This window comes from Coptis chinensis, chromosome 7 (genome assembly GCF_015680905.1).
Source record: "Coptis chinensis isolate HL-2020 chromosome 7, ASM1568090v1, whole genome shotgun sequence".
Classification (NCBI taxonomy): Eukaryota; Viridiplantae; Streptophyta; class Magnoliopsida; order Ranunculales; family Ranunculaceae; genus Coptis; species Coptis chinensis.
In genome coordinates this window covers 89,861,552-89,881,500 of record NC_141462.1, presented here as the reverse complement: position 1 = coordinate 89,881,500, position 19,949 = coordinate 89,861,552, and the positions used below count along the sequence as shown (strand labels likewise).

Below are 19,949 nucleotides of genomic sequence, written 5' to 3'. Positions count from 1 at the left end.
CCGATGCAATTATATCTGGTTTCTGATTTCCCGTTAATTATTTTTTGAGATTATTTCAATGCATTTGCATTTAGTTTCCGATTTCCCACCAATTATTCTATGAGGTTAGTTTAATGCAGTTGCATTCGGTTTTTTATTTTATGTTAATTATTTTTTGAGTTTAGTTCAATGTATTTGCATTCAGTTTCCGATTTCTCGGCCTATTAATTATTATCTGAGGTTTGTTTGATGTATTTGCATACCGTTTCCGATTTCCCATTAAATATTTTTCAAGGATTTGTATACAATTTCTAATTTCCCTTTAGTTATTATCTGACGTTAGTTTAATGCAATTGCACCCAGTTTTCAATTTCTAGTTAATTACTTTTTTAGTTTAGTTTATTGCATTTGCATAAAGTTTCCAATTTTCCGTTAATTACTCTTTGAGCTCAGTTTATGCATTTGAATCCAATTTCCAATTCGATTTCCTTTTAATTATCCAATGTGGTGTATAATACCAACTTCTACTTGATCCATCTCAGAGTGTCCTTGCAAACATGACATAAAAAGTCAATTATGTTTGATTTACTATGTGTGATCATTGAAGATTACCGTTTCGATTTCCCATTAATTATTCTTTAAATTATGCATGACTTACTATGTAGAATCTTCAAAGATTATCTACGAACGGGTGTTGTTATATTAATTATTTTGAAAAATATTTGTAAATATACAAAACTTTTATATATTAATATTATATTGATCACTCAACCAAATTTCTTACAACGTGAAAACCTTATTCTCCATTAAAAAAAAATAACTCGTGTACCTTTAATAAAACCCTTCAACTTCATTTTGTTGTTTAATAATAGAAGTTTGATTGAAGTTTTGTGAGATTGCCTAATAAGGTGAAGTTCATATATATTGTAGTTACTTGAATAGCAAAGAGTTCCCAATCATACGGGAAGAGATAAGATAAACATCATTTTAAATGCAAAATTATACTTACCGAGACATTCCCACAATATATAACCCAACTATGTTTTGAGGTTAGTTTAATGTATTTGCATCCGGTTTCTGATTTTCAGTTATTTATATTTTGAGGTTAGTTCAATACAGTTGCATCCAATTTCCAATTCCCGTTATTTATTTTTTGAGATCAGTTCAATACATTTGCATCCAGTTTCTGATTTCCCATTAATTATTCTGTGAGATTAGTTTAATGCATTTGCATCCAGTTTCTGATTTCTCGTTTATTATTTGATAAAGTTACATTTGCATCTAGTTTCTGATTTCTCATTAATTATTGTTTGAGATTAGTTCAATGAATTTGCATCCAGTTTCCTATTTACCATTAATTATTTCTTGAGGTTAGTTCAATGCATTTGCATCCAGTTTATTTTTTGAGATTAGTTCAGTGCAGTTCCATCCGGTTTCCGATTTCCCATTAATTATTTTTTAATATTAGTTCCACGCATTTGCATCATGTTTCCAATTAATAATTAATTTTTCTTTGATGTTAATTCAATGCAATTGCATCCAGTTTCTGATTTTCTATTAATTTAATCTTTGAGGGTTAGCTCAATGCATTTGCATCCAGTTTCCGATTTGCCGACAATTATTTTTTTATGTTAGTTTGATGTATTTGCATCCAAGTTTTGATTTTCCGTTAATTATTCTTTGAGGTTAGTTTAATACAGTTGTATCCATATATATTCCAATTTTATATTAATTACTTTTTAAGATTAGTTTAATGTTTGCATTTGCATCCAGTTTCTGATTTTCCGTTAAATACTATTTGAGGTTAGTTCGATACATTTGCATCCAGTTTTCGGTTCCCCATTAATTGTTTTTTTACGTTAGTTTCATTCAGTATTATATATATTTTAAAATATTTGTCATTATTGCTTTTTTTTTTTTTTTTTTTTTTTTTTTTTTTTTTTTTTTTTTTTTTTTTTTTTAAATTTTCTATTATATATTTTGTGATGTTATTTTTTGTATAATTGTTTTTAACTATGTTTTGAGGCCATGTTAAGGATATATTCAAATAAGTTAGGTGTTTTATCATAGACACTAAAATTGTATGATTTGTAGTAAGGAATTAGTTTATACAAATTACATATTTTTAGCAATTTTTTTATTTGATCAAATATATAAGAATTGGAACACTAAAAGTGTTTGATTCAGTAATAGAAAATTACTTTTTACAAATCACCTATTTTTAGCAATTTTAAAAATATTTGTCATTATTGCTTTGCCGTTATTTTTTTTTCATTTTCTATTATATATTTTTGTGATGTTATTTTTTTTATAATTGTTTTTAACTATGTTTTGAGGGCCGTGTTAAGAATATATTTGAAATAAGTTAGGTGTTTTATCATAGACACTAAAATTGTATGATTTGTAATAAGGAATTTTACAAATTACCTATTTTTTTTTATTTGATCAAATATATAAGAATTGGAACACTAAAAGTGTTTGATTCATAATAGGAAATTACCTTTTACAAATCACCTATTTTTTAGCAATTTTTTTTATTTGATCAAATATGTAAGAATTGGAAATACACTCAAACTCTCCAAATATAATAATTAGAAATACACTCAAACTCTCATAAGAGGTTCTATGTATGTGAGATTGTAGGCTATTAGAAAAGACTATCTTTCATATTATAGTGCCACATAGGAGAGAAAAAAAACTAACTCTCTCATATTAGAGTGCCACATAGGAAAGAGAAAATCCTCAATTAGAGGTCTCTGCTTTAGTATATAGATAGTAGACTACTAGTAAATGGGCACATACGTTGTACGTTGCACGCGTTATGAAACTTAATAGATAATCACTTCAACAAACAATATTATGGAACTACAGATTTCCACCAAAACCAATAATATCCTATAATTTGGTGGTTCAAAAGAAAATATGAGTCATAAGTATCATTTTTCATTTGCAAATCTGATTCAATGTTTGTAACAATGAAATTGATTAAACTAAGCTGGTAGTGGAACGAGCGGGACTGGGGAAAAGAAATGAATGTAACCAACATCAGGAGTAGAGACCACATTGCTCTAAAGATAAAAAGTAAAACCAATTTTTATAGCATCTAAGTTGCGACTGAACAGGATAGCCACTTTCGTCGACCTTATTCTTATTGATTTAGACATTCTGCGGCATACTGGTGCAACCTAGGGTGTTCAAGAAGATCGATATGAAAATATTAGTTTGTCAATATCAATATATATCTCCACGGATGTGAGTACAGACCTAATATTGATTTCAGTATAACCAAGAGAAACCATGGTTAGTTCAGTGCATGATGAAAGCAGTTAATATACGACGCATGAAATGAGAATTTGGAGTTACAATTGCCTAAGAGAGTCCCTTGCGGCAATTAGTTTTACTATTGATCAATTATATCAAGTGCATTGAGCATCTGCTGATTTAAATACCGAAACAACAACTGCATTTGAAAATAGCTTAGTATCACTAAGTATGCAGATGCATTCACCAGGTGTGGAATAGCAATAAAAACCGTGATATATTAAGGAAACACATAAATTGTACCCATCAGAGCAGATACATGCTTAAACTTTGTTTTCCGACTCTTTTTCTATCCCATAAATGTTTTATCTTCCTTGATCGTAAAGACACAAAGCAACTCCAGGATTCACTGCACATTAGTTAAATAACGCAACCAATAGAAAGTTTATAATAAGATAACATGTCGGTATAGGTGAGGATAACACAGCAAGGGCTTAAACGAAAAATAAAAATTACCTGCTTTCTATTTTTCCAAGTACATGAACATTCAAAGTCACAAAAAAAAATTGCACTCATACTAACTGAATAAATATTTTTTGAGTTGCTTTTGTACCTTAGTGAATTGCTTTATGTCTGTCATAGTAGTATACAATGTTGGGAAAACAGGATGAGTACTAAAACAGAAGGTATATAAGCCAAAACTGTAGGAATTTGACCAAGTTCAAAACCTTTCCCTTTTCATGAAATCCAACTCCAACAACTGCACCAGTCCAGAGAACAGCAGCAATGACGATAACAGAAGCTACGACGATAAATAAGATAGCTTGCTCAAGTCGCACTAACAACATCCTCCAACTCCATCAACTGCACCAGTCCAGAGAACAGCATCAATGACAATAATAGAAGCTATGACGATAAATAAGATATAGCTTGCTCAAGTCGCTTAACAACATTGAAGGCATAATTATTAGAGTCACTATTATCACATAACCAACTTTCTCACTAACGTTAATCCATGAATACTGAAATCTAGTTTCACGGAATAGGTTATGTAGGTTATCTCTTGGCTAGTATTAGGAATCCCATGGAAGCAAAATAAAGTACAGGTGCATGAAAATTGATAGCACTACCCTCCCAATGCACCTTGGATAAGTTTTCATTTTTGTATCAAAATCCATGCAACTTCGGATTAGCAACCATATGAAGAAACCCGAGGCAGCTATGGTGAAGAAAAAGTATCGAGCTTAATCACCCTCCACAGTGACAATGTAATAAAAAAGAGGAGTAGAATCAGATTATAAGGACAAAGAAAATGAAAAGAAAGAAGAGAACCTGATAAAGCAACAGAAATATGAATCCCAGATTATTGTGAACTTGGAAATCACTTAAGAAATAAATGTATGCAAGTATGCAAAACCAAACATGATGAAATAAATCAATCTATTAGCAATGTATTATGCATCCATCTTTTGTTGTTAATCAAACAAATAATTGGAAAACACAATGAAGTTCTTGCACAATATGCCAGCTTCTAATTTGTTATTGTACCAGGTTTCACGTATGACTTTATATATCAGAAAGTACATATGGCCTAAAACAGTTCAGTTTCCGAATCCATGGAATACTGGAAATATACTTGACTTTGTAATAGATGACAGAAAAATGTGTGTACATGCTAAACAAAAATTTGCAAAACATAAAACATGTCGAATACAATTAAAACCAGGAACCGAAGATAGTTAGGAACCAAAGATAGTTAGATGTGAACGGCATGGTAAGAGAAGTAAATGCTAAACTGATCGAGAAGGAAATTATTTTAAATCGTTACATAAATGTTGGTGAGCACTTATTACCTAAATTTATATGATTGCGAGGCACTTCTAGAACTGGGGTGTTTGTGTTCTAGGCTGTCGCAATAAGTTGATACCCCGCCGTGTTTGGGTTGTAAATGCACAACTTCGGGAGAGTAAAAGATTACTAATTGAAAAAAATGCAAGAAAAAAGAAAGTTAATGTTATAATTTAGATAGAAATTTCTATAAAGTAAACTACGTCACATTGTGAAGCATTGTATGTCAATTTCCTTAGTTAATATTTCAGTGAGTATTATCAAAACGATAATTCTCTTATCAGATTTTTAGGCTACAAAACCAAATAACAATATATATAAAAAATAAAACAGTAATGAAGCAGATGGCAGAAATAGGAATAGAAACAGAACAGTAATGAAGCAAAATGCATGAACTACATGAACACTCCAATAACTACAAAATTTGAGAGAAACGAAAGAGAAATCTTACTTCTTCCATGGCGAATTAATGTGTCGAAACCAAGTTTCCGCATTATATATAAGATAATAACCTAATTGTTGCCAACTGTTCTGATAATTTTCAAAAAAAAAAATCAATTGATACATTCCGGAGCAGTACCGTTTTAGTTGGGTCCATCCGAATACCAGATGCCTCTCTATTTAAGTAACAATATGATAGCAACAATAGGAATTCGGGAGGATGACAAGAGATGCGTTTTGCTACCAGAAAGGAACAATCATATACTTGATCACTTTGCAGTTAGTGGTAGTTCTCAGCTGAGGGTTGGAGTAAATACTAAACTGAGCATTTATTCTTATAAACAAGAAGATCAGTGTTTGCATATAACAACACAATCCACTCTATTTTCAATAGCAGACTTGTCACTTGTGTAAGTTTGATCATCAACTACTTCATCGTGGCGCTAAAATGGGCGTGAAAGCGTGACAGCATTAGACCCTTAATAGTTCAACTTGATACAATGATATTAAAAAAAAAAACCATTGAAAAGATTGAAACTTACCTTTGAGTTTTGTGTAATCTACATTGGTTTAACTTCTATATTTTTTCGTCATTTTTTTTGGTTTCCTCACAATATCTCACTAATTTGCTAGTAAACATGGGTGAAACCAGCCCAAACATTGGTGAAACCAGCACCATGCCGCAAACAGCAACAGTTACAAGATTAGCTAGCAAAATTGTGTGGTGCCATTTCTGGTAACACTTCAAGTTACTCGCACACGTGCATTTCATTAGTTTGCAACAAACGTGTGATTCAATTTTTTCCCGATATGTAATGTGTGATTTGATTTGAGCAATATTTATGTTTGTTTCTAAATCGAAACCCGTGATATGTCACATCATCCTATTTCAGACCCAAACACTGATGTAATCCAGATTCTGAACTAAGCGAGGTCCAGTAGTTAGCTTGTTGATGTGAATAGATATTTTAGAACCGTTCAATAAATAAACAAGATCCATGTACTCTGAAAAATCATTTCATGTTGTAGCAAAAAAAAAAAATCATTTCATAACTTTGGATAAAGTAAAAGACTCCCATTTATTCAGACAAAATGGCAAAATTATTAAAATCAACCAAAAACTACAACGCCAAAGAAGAAAGTATGACCATGATATATGATCAATAGCAGCGACTAGGAAGGAATGCCAACGGTCCTGTAGAATACACCACTGCTTCATACTTCTTTCCAAACAACCTCTTGTTTTCATACCGAAGAGGGGCACCATTAATTCCATCATTGATATTGGAGATGCTGCTGCAGTTAGAGTCAGGAGAGGAAAGCAGGCGCACCACACAGGCCTGGAGGGGATGGTCTAAGATGCAATTATTCATTTTGAATCCATCAAGTTGGCCATAGAAATAACCATTCTCATTTGTGGGAAATGCCTTGTAGAAAGATACTCGGTTCTTATGGTCTTTGCAGGTAACACTCACTTTGGCTGAAGGGACGGGTTTAGCCCCAGTTAAAGACCATGTTCCATAATATTTGCAGCTCTGGCAGTAAACCATGCCTTCCACCACTACACCGACTTTGTTCTCTTCTGATGAGGATTCTTCGAAACCTTTAACGAAAGCAAAGGCTGATGATAAAAGAAGCAAAGAGATAGCAGTGATAAGCTGTTGTCTTGCCATATCTTCTTGAAGGATTGGCGATGATTAAGAGCTAAAAGGCTAAAGAAGATACGTGAAGGATGAAGAGAAAGGGAATGTTTGAAGCTTTTATATAGTGTTGCATAGTTCATTTTTTCTCACTACGTGATCAACACATTCATTTAACTATTGGTGTTGGAGACTTGGAGCCCGTCTTTTTTTTTTCTCAGTAAGCAAAATTTTGTATTGATGGAGCTCATCTATCTATACGAGAAGGCCATTTTCATTCTGGTTGGGATAGGAATCAATTTTGTACTTATTTTAATAAGGATTATTGCTGTCAGACACAAAGCCATTGATATAATAGACATATATATTGTAGTAATTTAGAGTACTAGTTTTGGTCCACAATTGTTTAATAAAGAACCATGGTGGTCATGGTCCTCACTCCTCATCGTGGGAGATTTGTTGTTGTACGTTAAAGTAGCACCTATGGCTTATCTTAGGTTTATGTTCTTTTTAACATGTTAAAGGTGGATGGCTTGCATCCCTAGCTTATTGTTTGACATCAGACCAAGGTAGTTTGCCTGAATCCAGTTCATAGATTTAGGTTACTGTAAATAGTTCTTTAGGGCAGTTGCAGGTGAACTGATTAATTGATCCAGTTCAACCTCAAGCTGACGGAATAGGTACCGACTATAATTCATGATAGTAGGCCAAGTTCACTTAAAACATAAAAAAGATTGTTGATAGGCCGGGTTATAAACTTATAACCATGCTAGAAAATCCAGAAGTTATATTTCAATACAGCAATACTTTGGTCTCTGTAAAGTAATCTGTTCAAACTACGTTTACTGTGTTTCCAAGTAATCTTTGAAGAGTGGTCACTAGGTTGCTGAAAGCCAGTACTTGCATATAAGATCCTCCCTGGATTGTATGCCATATATCTGTACCTGGGTTCCGACAGAAGTGGTTATTGAAAAACAATTTCAGCCTAATATAAATGAGGAAGTCCACGCATCCACTGTAGAGACAGCTGAAATAGAAGCTTGAAAGTAAACCCAGATTAGGTGATACGCGAACTTGACAAAAAGGGAACAGTGAGTGACAGTTGAAGATAAAATCTTGTGTATTTCGTCTATACATTTTTTGCAAACTTCTACAGAGTATGAAAGGTACATTAGTATACACAACACAATTCTCTCATTTATATACATTAGTTACATAACATCTTGTTACTCCCACAAGGTACAAGTAGTACCAACCTAATACAGCTGCCCGCAAACAGAAAAAAAGGACTACAGGACTATAGCAATTCCACAATTGAAAGGCATAAAGTTACACCGCTTAGCCTGCTGCTTCAGAAATAATCTCCAGCTCTGCCCACCATAGAGGAGATATTTTTGGTGTAGCTCCATCTGGTGTAATTGCGGCAATCTCTCTCAAACGGGCTACCACTTCTCTTATTGTTGGTCTCTGCTTGGGGTCACCATGGATGCATGACATTATCACCTCACATAGTTTGTTGAGCTCATCCTCTGAGAAAGATTTCAGGGTTGGATCTACCATGTCTCTAACAGGTGACCCCTTTCTCAAATATTCTGATGCCCATTCTACAATGGGGTTATTCTCCGCCGAAAATGGAAGCTTACCTGTTACCATCTCCAGCAATATTATGCCGAAATTGTAAATGTTGGTCTGGAGATCTGGTGACAATGTGTCAACTGACTCTGTCCCTGCTGACCCCATCTTGGCCATAGCTGGCTCATTCCATACACTGTGATCCGAGATCTTGGCTGCATAATCTTCAGTTAAATACACATTGCTAGATTGCAAGTTTTTATGGATTACAGGAGGGTTAAGCTGATGCATATGCTCAAGGCAATATGCAATCCCCATTGCAATCCGCAGACGTACACCCCAGTCTAAGTGTTCTGCTTCTTTTACTGCAAACAGACAAAGAAATGGATAAGCAACTTTAAGAAACTTCAGATTCTAAAACTGTACTTTCATAGTTTCATGGGACAAGAAGTGAAATGCCTTGGCTCATGCTTAGTGGTTAAAGACACTAATCATACTTTTCTGATCCGGAAAAAAAATAAAAATACTAATCAACCCTTCGATACCAAAATACGGAATGATCGTACTACATATTTGCACGGCATAAGACATGAAATATAGTAATCTATTCAAAATTTTCATTTGCTTCCAAAAGAGACTTAGTCGTTAACATTTCAAAATATAGTATATTGAACCAATCATACATAAATAATACACCAGGCCACTAATAAAATTAAAGTTGACTTGGCAAACAACTGATAGAGAAAGTACAGACTAAATATTGGATAATAAGTACATATAGTATTCCTCTATAGAAACCATGAGGACTGAAAAAGGATACTCACTATGCAGATGCTCAAAGAGAGTTCCATTAGGAGCATACTCGAAAACCATCATCCTGGTAAAAGGTTTAACCTCCTCGCAATACCCAAGAAGGTTCATGAAGTTCTTGTGGTTAACTTTTGATAAAGTATCTATCTGAAACCACAATAAAAATAGAGTTTGGACTCTAGCTAGAGTATATACATTGCAAAAGATTTTTTGAACTCTGCTGATGGAATACCTTTTTCCTAAATTCTGCCTCAAACTGTTTGGACCAATCTTTGGCAGATGTCACTGCAGTGGATGCTACTGCTATCTCAACTCCACTCGATAGCGTTCCTTTGTACACTGTTCCTTCTGACGAAGATCCAATTATATTACTGAAATCTTCACAAGCTGCTTCAACCTCTGATCTCTTGAGATTTGGAACACCTAATTGCAGCCCCCATCAATTATATGTAAACGGAGAAAAATATATCTTACATAAAAGTATAAGTGTGCACCTATAAAGAGATAGAGAGCAAACAAAGCACGACGGATACATGCATTAGGATGGGATAAGAACCTATCTGTGCACATGCCTTGCTAAAAGAGACTGGTATTAAAACGAACTTAGATGCGGGCCTATTGAAATGATTTCAAGTAAAGCAACTAGAGGTTTACCACTTGTTGCATGGGTTGGTGTGGGTATGTGAGTTACAGTCTGAGCTGCTAGCGAGCGTGAGTCCCTTCATTGCTTCTTTTGTTTACCATATCCCATGTGGTTGAAGCTGCTGGGGCTAAAGGGTGCGAGGTGGATATAACAAAGGTAAAATTTAGGATTCAGGGATTGGGGGATCAAAAGCTATCTCTGCAAATGTTAATTTATCTTCAACATATCACTAAGTTTAACAAGTAATAAATATTGTCAGCATTTCCTCATGGACTCAGGAGTCCAAAAATATCCTTGGCCCATAATAAAATGGCTGGGAAGAACAATTAAGTGGTATTGAAATGCACCTCTTTTTCATGACAACTACATATATGAATAAATTCTTTATAATCTTTAATCTTTTATAACTAACTAACCATTTAGTCAGAAAAACAACAACAAGTGAAGTATATGTCAGGAAGTGGTAGTATTTTGTGGTGTTAAGCAAGAAAGAAGGATGTTGGACCTTCACTCTTGACTGCAGATGATCTGGGTTCTAAGTCGAAACCTCACACTTTAAACAAAGCCTGGTGATTGAATTCTCTAAAAGGATTCAAAAGTCGGAAGATGAATAATAGTCTCTCTCTCTCTCTCCAGTTTCGAAGATACAAAACAGAAACATGCTGTGTCGGAGCTAAATGAGAGTCCTATATCTGTGCGAAATAGTTTAAAATTCTTTTAGGATTATGTGGAATCCATACGACCAAGAAAATGGCAGAACCTTCAGTTGCACTTAACAATATCTAGTCACTTCACTGGCAATTGACTTAATATTAGACATATCAGTATATCACTATCCAGTAAAGAAACAAATTGCACTGAGGTAATTAGAATGAGGACGAACCTGTTACAAATGCTTTCTGCAATTGCCCACTTAACCCTGTGGCCCAGGGTCTAACAGTAACCACCTTCTTCCCACGACAGAAGCATAAACCAATGACTGAAATGAGCAGGAAAGAAATTCCCGCAGCTCCAGATAGAATTCTCCATTGCATTCCTTGTTTTGAGTGTGAAACAGTCCCTCTTGCTTGCGAGGGGCTATCTGAGGGTGGCAGTTGTGGGGACATACGGTGAGATGGAGGCAAAGCAATGACAGTGGGAATATTCTTTGGAGCGGCAGAAGTCAAATCTGGGGTTGGCGCAGGTGAGGGTGCAGGAGATGTCAGTGGGGATGATGACGGAGATCGGGAAGGAGAAAATGGTGACAGTGATGGCGATGAGATGAATGAAGGTGACACTGGTGGGGAACGAGAAGGTGATGTTGATCGTGATGATGCTGTGGACTGTGAAGATGAGGATTTTTGCCGTGTTTGTCCGTTTGAATCAGAAGCTGATCGTGACGATGCTGTGGACTGTGAAGACAAGGATTTTTGTGGGTCTGTCCTTTTGGTACAACTTGTAGCATCCTAACATGAAGTAGGTTGTCATCTTGGACATTGTTCCTAAAAGAGATAAGATCCATGTCAGGAATCCCACTGAAAATAAAATGCTCACTAAGATCTCTGTTAATCATTACACGTAAATCCTAGTAAAGAAGAATTGCAGAGCCTGAAGGACAGATAGCACATGTCTACCTTCCAGACCCATACAAATGGGTGATGGGACAAATGAAAGTGCTTTTAGACAAACTTTCGGTGCCACAACCAAGAGATCTCCTCAACTAAAATCTAATATGAATGAGCATCAGAGATACATACTTTCCTGAAGACTTGGGCTATTATTACTTATTCTTACTTGCTTGTTCTTTATTTTCTAGCTAGTGTGCGCATATGTGCTTTGCATGTGTTCCCCAAATTAGTCTATTTAAGTGAGTGTTTCAACAAAACAAATTATTTACCAAGATAATAATTGCGAATTTATTCAATATCAGTGTTTTAACGAAATGCCAACAGCACAATGCGTCAATAAAATGAAAGTTGCTACAATCTGAACTTCTAATTACGTCAAATGGTAATGCTCAATACTTTCATCTGTTAAAGCACTACAATATTTAAGTAGAACCCACAACACAATCACAGGTAGTGTTCATTCTTCATTGGTTTCATTATATTTAGTTGATTATGAAGATACATGTGAGTTGCAAATGCTCCACAAGTAGAACTAATTTTTCAAGTTGGCAGTCGAAAGAGTGGTGCGACATTTCTATATGATCTAACACTCTTACCACACTGTATTCTTCTCCTTTCAACATATTGAATTTCTTTTTACCACTTGGTATATGAGAGTTCTTAGGTGAGACCAATTGAGATTGATTATTATCATGAACCTTTGTGCTACTTGTACCATTAAGCCAGTGGTAATACATATGTGCTTGTGTTTTCATAAGAGAAAGCTTTCATAAGAACTTACCATGCAAAGGGTCTTCTATCACAAGATGCGCTCATTGCAGCATTGAACAGTAGGTCTTTATCTACTTGAAGCTCAGAAAGCTTATTAAGCTCAAGCATTTCAGAAGATAAGGTATCTAGGAAATAGTTGTTGTCGAGTAGGCTGAAACAGATTTGAAAAATGGGAGTTAGTTTAAGTACAGAGAAGAAAAAAGGAGTCTAATTTATGCTTTTAATAGCTGTAGGCATTAGCTTACAGGATAGTCAAGGACGGGCTAGAGCTAAGGATGGCTGGAATTGATCCTCTGAAGTTATTGTATCCCAAGTCCAACATCTCCAGTTCCTTCAGTTCACCAACCTCTTCAGGGATGACTCCAAAAAAAAAAGTTATTAAGTAAAACACTGCATCAAAGCACAGCTCCCATATTAAAACGAATGAGTAAAAGAAATGTGTGTCCATTGTTCTTAGCAATTTTCGTCATTTATGCTTCAATAAGATTTGTAAGGATGCAATCATAAACACCTGATATATGTGATGCACATGTATACCCACTGAGCTGGGATCAATATGAATATTCATTGTTTCAGACTTCGTTGCAACTTTGATATACTTACATAGATGTAATGTGTACAAGATTCCCAAGTTCAGAAGCCAGCGTTCCACCAAGACAAAGATCCTTCAAGTTCCTGTAAGTGTAAGTGTGAGAAATATTTCTTCAGAGACCACATTATACACCAATATAGCACTATGTCATACTTCATCTACCATTCATTGCTACACAACGGTTTCTTAATTTGTAATGATATGTGTTGTTGTTTTCAGAAACTTGGTAGAAGTCCAAGCATACTTTTGGCTTCTTTTTGAAGAAATTCCATTTCTTATAACCAATTCCTAAAAATCCATAACATGTCTACAGACTTTAGTGTCAATTTTTTTTTTTTTTTTTTTTTTTTGATAAGCCCTTTAGTGTCAATCAACTTGCTCATTGCTGTTAAAATTTTCAGAATCATAACAAACCTAGGATACACGATTTACAAAGTTTCCAATTGGGGCAATTAGAAAGAAATGCACCAAAGTTGGATATGTTACACATCCAATAAATTAGAATAATGTACCTCAAGTCCACAACAATATATATATTCAAAAAACACAATAAACCAAAAGGTTTATCGACAATGGACTAGCTAATTTTGTCTAAAATCAAGATAATCAATGTATACAGAGATATTTCTGCTTCTGGACTACAATGATCATCTCATTAATTAGGCTATCACTAATATAATACCTTACAATCAACAATTTTACTTACAAAATCACAACTTTTCCATCAGAGCATTCAACACCAAACCAAGAACAAGGATTCTCCTCCCCATAATTCCTATTCCAATCCAACAAAGCACCATAAGGATCACTCACCACTCTCTCTCTAAACCTCAATAATGCCAAACCTGCAAAACAAATTCCAAACCATCTCTCAAAACACATTCATCTAAAAGCCCAACAAACTAAAATCATCAAAATCACTAACCTTCATCATTTAGAGACCAACAACACTGAGCCAACAAACATGTAGTAATCAACAACAAAGCAATCCGAAACTCATCATCCATAGCTTCTTTAACTTAATCTGCATGTACTCAAAACAGGAAAAAAAATATCTCACTTGTTGGATTTCATAGTAAATAAGTTGGCAGGAATATAAGTTTTCGGCGCGTTCACATTATTGCAGACTTATTTAGACTGAAAACGCGTGTCTATATCACCGTTTTTGTTATTTTATGTACTTTGACTTAACTAACAAGTGACAAACCCGATACATACAAAATATAGTAAATAATAATGAGACTTACTAAAAAAGTATCAGGTGCCGGCAGTGACTATTTCAGAAGAAGAAGACAAAAGAGGACTATGGTGTTGTGTTAAATTTTCACGTTTATTTATATAAAAAGCGGCCGAAGACCACTTGTTCCATGTGATGTTTAATTGTTTTTTTTTAACAAGGACGGATTACCGATAACATCGGGCCAAAGGTCCAAACGCAATATTTTGAGTGTTTTGTGAGCTATCCAGTATTTAGCTTGTGGTGTGTATTAGTATTTAGTATTAGCACAAAATGGAGTGAAATATTGTGTTGACGTATGAAATAGTATAATTAATGGGGTCTTATATTGGGCACTCATCAAATGATTGGGCAAACTTGCCATATTACAAGTTTGCCATCAAAGTTTAGGCCCAACAACTAATCCAACCATAATGAACTATTCGGGTCGTTTGAGTGAAACGGTCTTTATAGCTTGAGCATACACTCGAACGACCTCACCATGTAGTTTGAGTGTACACTCAAGTGGTCTGCGCGTGTCGTTTGAGACAAAAAAACTGTTTTTCTTTAGACGATATGGTGGGGTCATTTGGGCAGTCTCCAGGATAATATGGCGGAGTCGTTTGGGGACTCTCTTAGGCGACATAGTTGGGTCGTTTGGACTTAAAAAAATCAATTTGTTTGTTACGATGTTCATTTTAAAAATCAACTTTTACTTAATCAACCCAAACTCAAACTCAAACTTGAAAACGACTTCATCAAATTTGGGCAAACTCGAACACAAATTTAATCAATTCAATCTTCCACCCAAACTCTAAAAAAAACATCAAGTTTGAAATCATCAAATTTAATCAATCCAATTTTCTACCCAATCAAATTTAATCAACATAATCAAGTTTAATCAACCCAATCAAATTTATACTCAAACGAGACACGACTCGAATTGGGTGAAGTCGCCAACTTTAATTCTCATTGATTCACAACTCGAGATGAATGAACATGACTTAAAACTTTTGTTTTGTTTTTTTTTTTTTTTTTTTTTGGTTCAGTCTCATGAAGAGATGATACCAGCTAAAAAAGTTTGAAAAAAATAGTAGCTGGTATGCGTTAATGGGAGTGTATTGGGCTATTGTTGTTGGACTTAGTTGTCAGAATTGGACTGGATACTGCTCAATGCATTTTGATGAGTGACCGATTAAATCACCTAATTAATTGCTGTGCTGACTGTTGTAATTATGGGCAATCAGAACTTTTGAAGATTGAAATATGGTGTTTGAATATTCTCGTCATTTGTGCAGAGTATCAAAATTCAAAATAATGTTATAATAACGTATATAAAGTATCCATCTGTTTATACACTTCCAAGCAAATTACTATAGCATTAGTCGTTTCTGTGTGCTGATTGATTGCTACTATTTCGACATTATTGTGAGAAACTTTGTATTGCTAATTATTATCCAAAGAAAGTACACTTTCAATATCAGAGCATTCATTCCCTTGAAAAGTCAATTACATGACCCCAGCCACATAGAGTAAGTTGAGAGCTAACCGTCGTATCCTTTCATCACGTCGTTTTGAGATGGACTTTTTTTTCGATAATAGTTTTGAGATGGATTTCACAGCTATTATATGCTTCCGTTAAATGAAAATTAGCTAAATTATCTTAAAAACAGAAGAAAAGTCCCCTTTGTGGAAAACCGAGAGCTGAACCCCCTTAACCCAAAGACAAGTGACTAGGCATCTATTATCGAAAAAAAATAATTGTCTTCGCAATGAGGCGGCAGGGCGCTAGCACATCAAGATTCGTAACCTCGTGGGCCACATAAAGAGAAGAAAACGCCATTGTGATACCTATCCATTATCCATTTTCGGCTGAAAATCGCTCTCGGAATCAATGTTTTTTCTTTAATTACCTTCAAACACAATTTTCGAATGAAAATAAGGGTATTTGTTACTGCCGGCAGTAATAGGACTCAAAATAAGTCTGAAAACCAATTTTAGAGTGAAAATTACCTGTAAAGACAAATAGTCCGGATTTGAAATAAATATTTTTCAATTTTATCATTTATGTTGTTTTAGTATACTTTATGTTGTTGTATGAATATTGACTATTCATACCCAAATATGTTAACATATTTTATACACTATGTTGATGTATAAACAATCATAGTTTATATTGAGGTATAAACAATGATTATTCATACTCTAATATGTCACACCCTGAATTTCCAAATAATTAAAATAGATAATTTTTCAAGATATAAATATCTCAATCGCCACCCTATTCAATCATCTGAAAAGCAAAGGGTGAAACGAAAACCTAATAACCTATTATCAAACACGATAATAAAAATGAGATCAAATTAAAACAAAATTAACAATTTGTTCATTACCTTATTTAAACAAAAAGAAACTAATCAACCCTATTATATCTGTCTCAAAACAAAATCGTACACTTAGAAAAATTTAAACCAGTAAGCCTATAAAAGCGAATCCAAATCAAGCGTCTTCGTCCACTGTATTCTACCATCTATATTTCCAAAAATACACTAACGTTGCAAAACAAAACAAACATGAGTCAGCAAATTGAATTTGTTTATATGAATAAGATCGACTAAAATAAAATATACAGTACTACATTCAATCTCTCAAATAAATAAATATAATATCACCAACCATTTCAATTTGGAAGACAAGATAGTTATGTTTTCTCAAAACGGCGTGTAGTTTCTTCCCAAGTAAGATTTCAATCCCAATATTTAGTAAATTAATTTAATTAAAATCTTACATATAACCACTTACATGTTAGGGGTAGGATAACATCCCTACATAAGATGTCAATAAGTCATACTCTCCTACAAAATAAAGTTAGGTTTCTCAAACATAAACACTTAAATCATACATCTACTTCTTTCTCATAACAACTATGAGAATACACAATATGGCATAATATATTATCAATATTAACATTCTTGTCCTACCACCATATCCATCATATCATGCCAACCACATTCACATTCCTTCATATAAGAAATCATATGTATTATATCATAATACACAACCAATCATATCCAACAAACTCGCTCATACATAGAGCCAATATTTTACTTAAAAACCACTCGTCTACTTACGAGAACGATAAAATATCACAATCAGAGAGTACATTCATCCTTTGTGAGTATTAACACACACAAACCACATAACCATTTCTTTATAAGAAATAATGTATTTCATAATACATAAATATTCATATGCAATAACTCCATCATACGTAAAATCAATATTTTACTTTTCTTATTAATTATCTCGTTGACTCATTTATTACTAGACATAATCCAACTGCTAGTTCCTACTCCATGATTTGCACTTCACACATTTGCCAAATTACACATATCCGTGTGCCTCACTCACACCGAGTACCTGTAATGCCCGTATTTAAAATACGTATTTATTTATTTATTTATTTATTAAATTATTTATTTATTTAAAAATCGGCTGGATTGGATTTGGATACGTGGGCCTGGTTTTTGGGCTCGAGTCTGTTTTGGGCTTGGGTTTCAGACCCAAGTATATAAACACATTGTTCTAGAGAATAGGGTTCTGGAAGAATAAAAAATATTAAAAATGGAGGCAGCTTGCTTGCTCGAGCTTTGGAGCGCGACGGCTCGGACTAGGAGGGATTCGTCGGGTTTTAATACAAGTGAGTAGTTAGTTTTCTACTTCACCGGTATACAGAAACCGTTGTACTTTCCAATGTTTTCACTAGATTTTACTGTTCATTTATTCGGTTACTGTTAATCGTCCGGTAGTTATGTAGTTGTTAAAATGTGTTTAAACGGTATTTTGAAACACTGTTGAACTGAGCCTTAAACTGTCGAAGCTTCGAGAAGCTGTCAATGGAGGCGCAAGACAGAGAGATCGTCTCTGTTGCCTTTTTAAACTTGTCTTGGGTTGAATACATGGTGTGTTAGTCGGGTATAATTGGTTGATGGAGGTCAGGGGTTACGTACTGGAGGGTGGTTGTCGGTGATTGGATGAGTTGTTCAAACTCTGAAGAAGTCGCTAATGGTGTCGCCAAAACAGTTGAACGAAATACTATGGGCGTGTTTGAACTTTCTTTTATGTTGTGATGTTGGTAGGTTGATGGTTGGAGGTTGTCATGGGTCTTTGTTGAAGCTTTTAGAAGGTAATGGCGATTAAGGAAAAAATCGCCAAGAAAAGTTAGGTGGCCGTGGTTGTTGTTTTTTGTTGTTGATTGAAGATTGGGGTAGTAAGGGGTTGAGGTTTGGGTAGTGATGTCGGATTGAAGGTTGGATTTGGTGGGGGCTGTTGAAAGCTTGAAGCAAGCCAGTAATGGCAACCCGAAATTTTCAGATCTAGATTTAGGAAGAGTTTTGATTGTATGATTTTTAGTTTTTGGCTTTCGTTAATGTTGTTTGGTTGGTGATGAGGAGGAAAACCGTGGGGTCAAAATAGGTGGTCGATCGGAATTGGGGGTGGCCGGTTTTGGTGGCGGCTGTTGGAGAAGATGACACTGTTCATCTTAGTTGGGCTTTGGGCCTTGGTTGGTTTTGTTTTGGGCCGGCCATTTTGTTTGGTTGGGCCGGTTTGTTTTGTTTTGATTGGGCCCGATTATGTTCTAAATTGTTGGGCCAGTTCTAATATTTGTTTTGATTGGGCCGGTTTCAGTTTAATTTTCGGGCCAAATCCAATTGTGTTTTGGGCCAGTTCAATTTAAGTGTTTGGGGCCAAAATTCTAATATTGTTTGGGGCCAGTCCATAGGACTTAAAATAGAGATCCAAATGGGTCTTTCAACGTTTAGACTTTCGGGTTCTAAGGTTTAGGCTTGGCCAGTTGGGTCCAAACCATTACCTTGGTCATGAGCCCATGAGCCATACACATTGACCTTAGCCATGAACCATGGCTATGACCCTGAACTTGTCGAACGTGGAAACGACAGTTTGACTTTGACAATGACAGTTTGACTTTGACCATGATGGGTTGACACTGACTTTGACCATGACGTGTCGACTTTGACTTTGACCGTTGACCATTGACCTTTGACTTTGGAATGTTGACTTTTTCCAGTTTTTCACATATTTAAGAATATGGACAAATATAGTAATAAAATATTGTCGAAGATTATATAACGTTGTTTGTCATTATCTAATTAAGATTTGACGTGAGTAGTGTGTAAAACATATATATATTAGGCTTTGATTGTGGACTGTAGACTGTTTAATTGTGCTGCATTTTATGTTGTAAATTGTATAAATTTGGTGGTCATTATCTAATTAAGGTTTGACGTTGATATTGTGATATTATATAATATGTTGGGATATATATATAATGCAATATGTTTGGGAGAAATAAATGTATAAACACTCAATTATTATATATGTGAGATGCTACTATGAGGTAGTATAATATTTGTGGATATTTCCCACGGGATTGTGGCGTAGTGCAATAATATATTGGCACGAGAAAGAATAAAAGTTATTATGAGATATAATTGAGATATTTCTAAATATTATGGCTTAGTGCAATAAGGTAATCGACCTGCACGTG

At 34.6% G+C, this 19,949-nt stretch overlaps 1 protein-coding gene, 1 long non-coding RNA gene and 1 pseudogene across 4 annotated transcripts; all 3 read right to left on the bottom strand.

Annotated features, from left to right (window-relative positions):
- Positions 1–3,793: 3,793 nt before the first annotated feature.
- LOC147489839 (uncharacterized) lies at positions 3,794–6,408 on the bottom strand. 2 transcript variants are annotated; one of them, XR_015201468.1, is made up of 3 exons: positions 6,072–6,403; positions 5,094–5,217; positions 3,794–4,104 (listed from the first exon to the last, which is right to left on the bottom strand). It is a non-coding gene; the product is annotated as an uncharacterized LOC147489839 (long non-coding RNA). The 2 variants fall into 2 exon arrangements; XR_015201467.1 differs by lacking the exon at positions 5,094–5,217 and having other exon boundaries at positions 6,072–6,408.
- A 193-nt stretch (positions 6,409–6,601) lies between these two features.
- Positions 6,602–7,503, bottom strand: LOC147489838 (non-classical arabinogalactan protein 30-like). Its single transcript, XM_086571596.1, has one exon. It carries the CDS (start codon positions 7,200–7,202, stop codon positions 6,690–6,692), a length of 513 nt encoding a protein of 170 aa, XP_086427722.1. The 5' UTR covers positions 7,203–7,503; the 3' UTR covers positions 6,602–6,689.
- Positions 7,504–8,271: 768 nt separating this feature from the next.
- LOC147489837 (inactive receptor-like serine/threonine-protein kinase At2g40270) lies at positions 8,272–14,317 on the bottom strand (annotated as a pseudogene). The gene is made up of 9 exons (XR_015201155.1): positions 14,090–14,317; positions 13,871–14,009; positions 13,176–13,247; positions 12,818–12,962; positions 12,583–12,723; positions 11,078–11,675; positions 9,784–9,974; positions 9,566–9,698; positions 8,272–9,106 (listed from the first exon to the last, which is right to left on the bottom strand). The product of XR_015201155.1 is annotated as an inactive receptor-like serine/threonine-protein kinase At2g40270 (transcript).
- Positions 14,318–19,949: the final 5,632 nt, after the last annotated feature.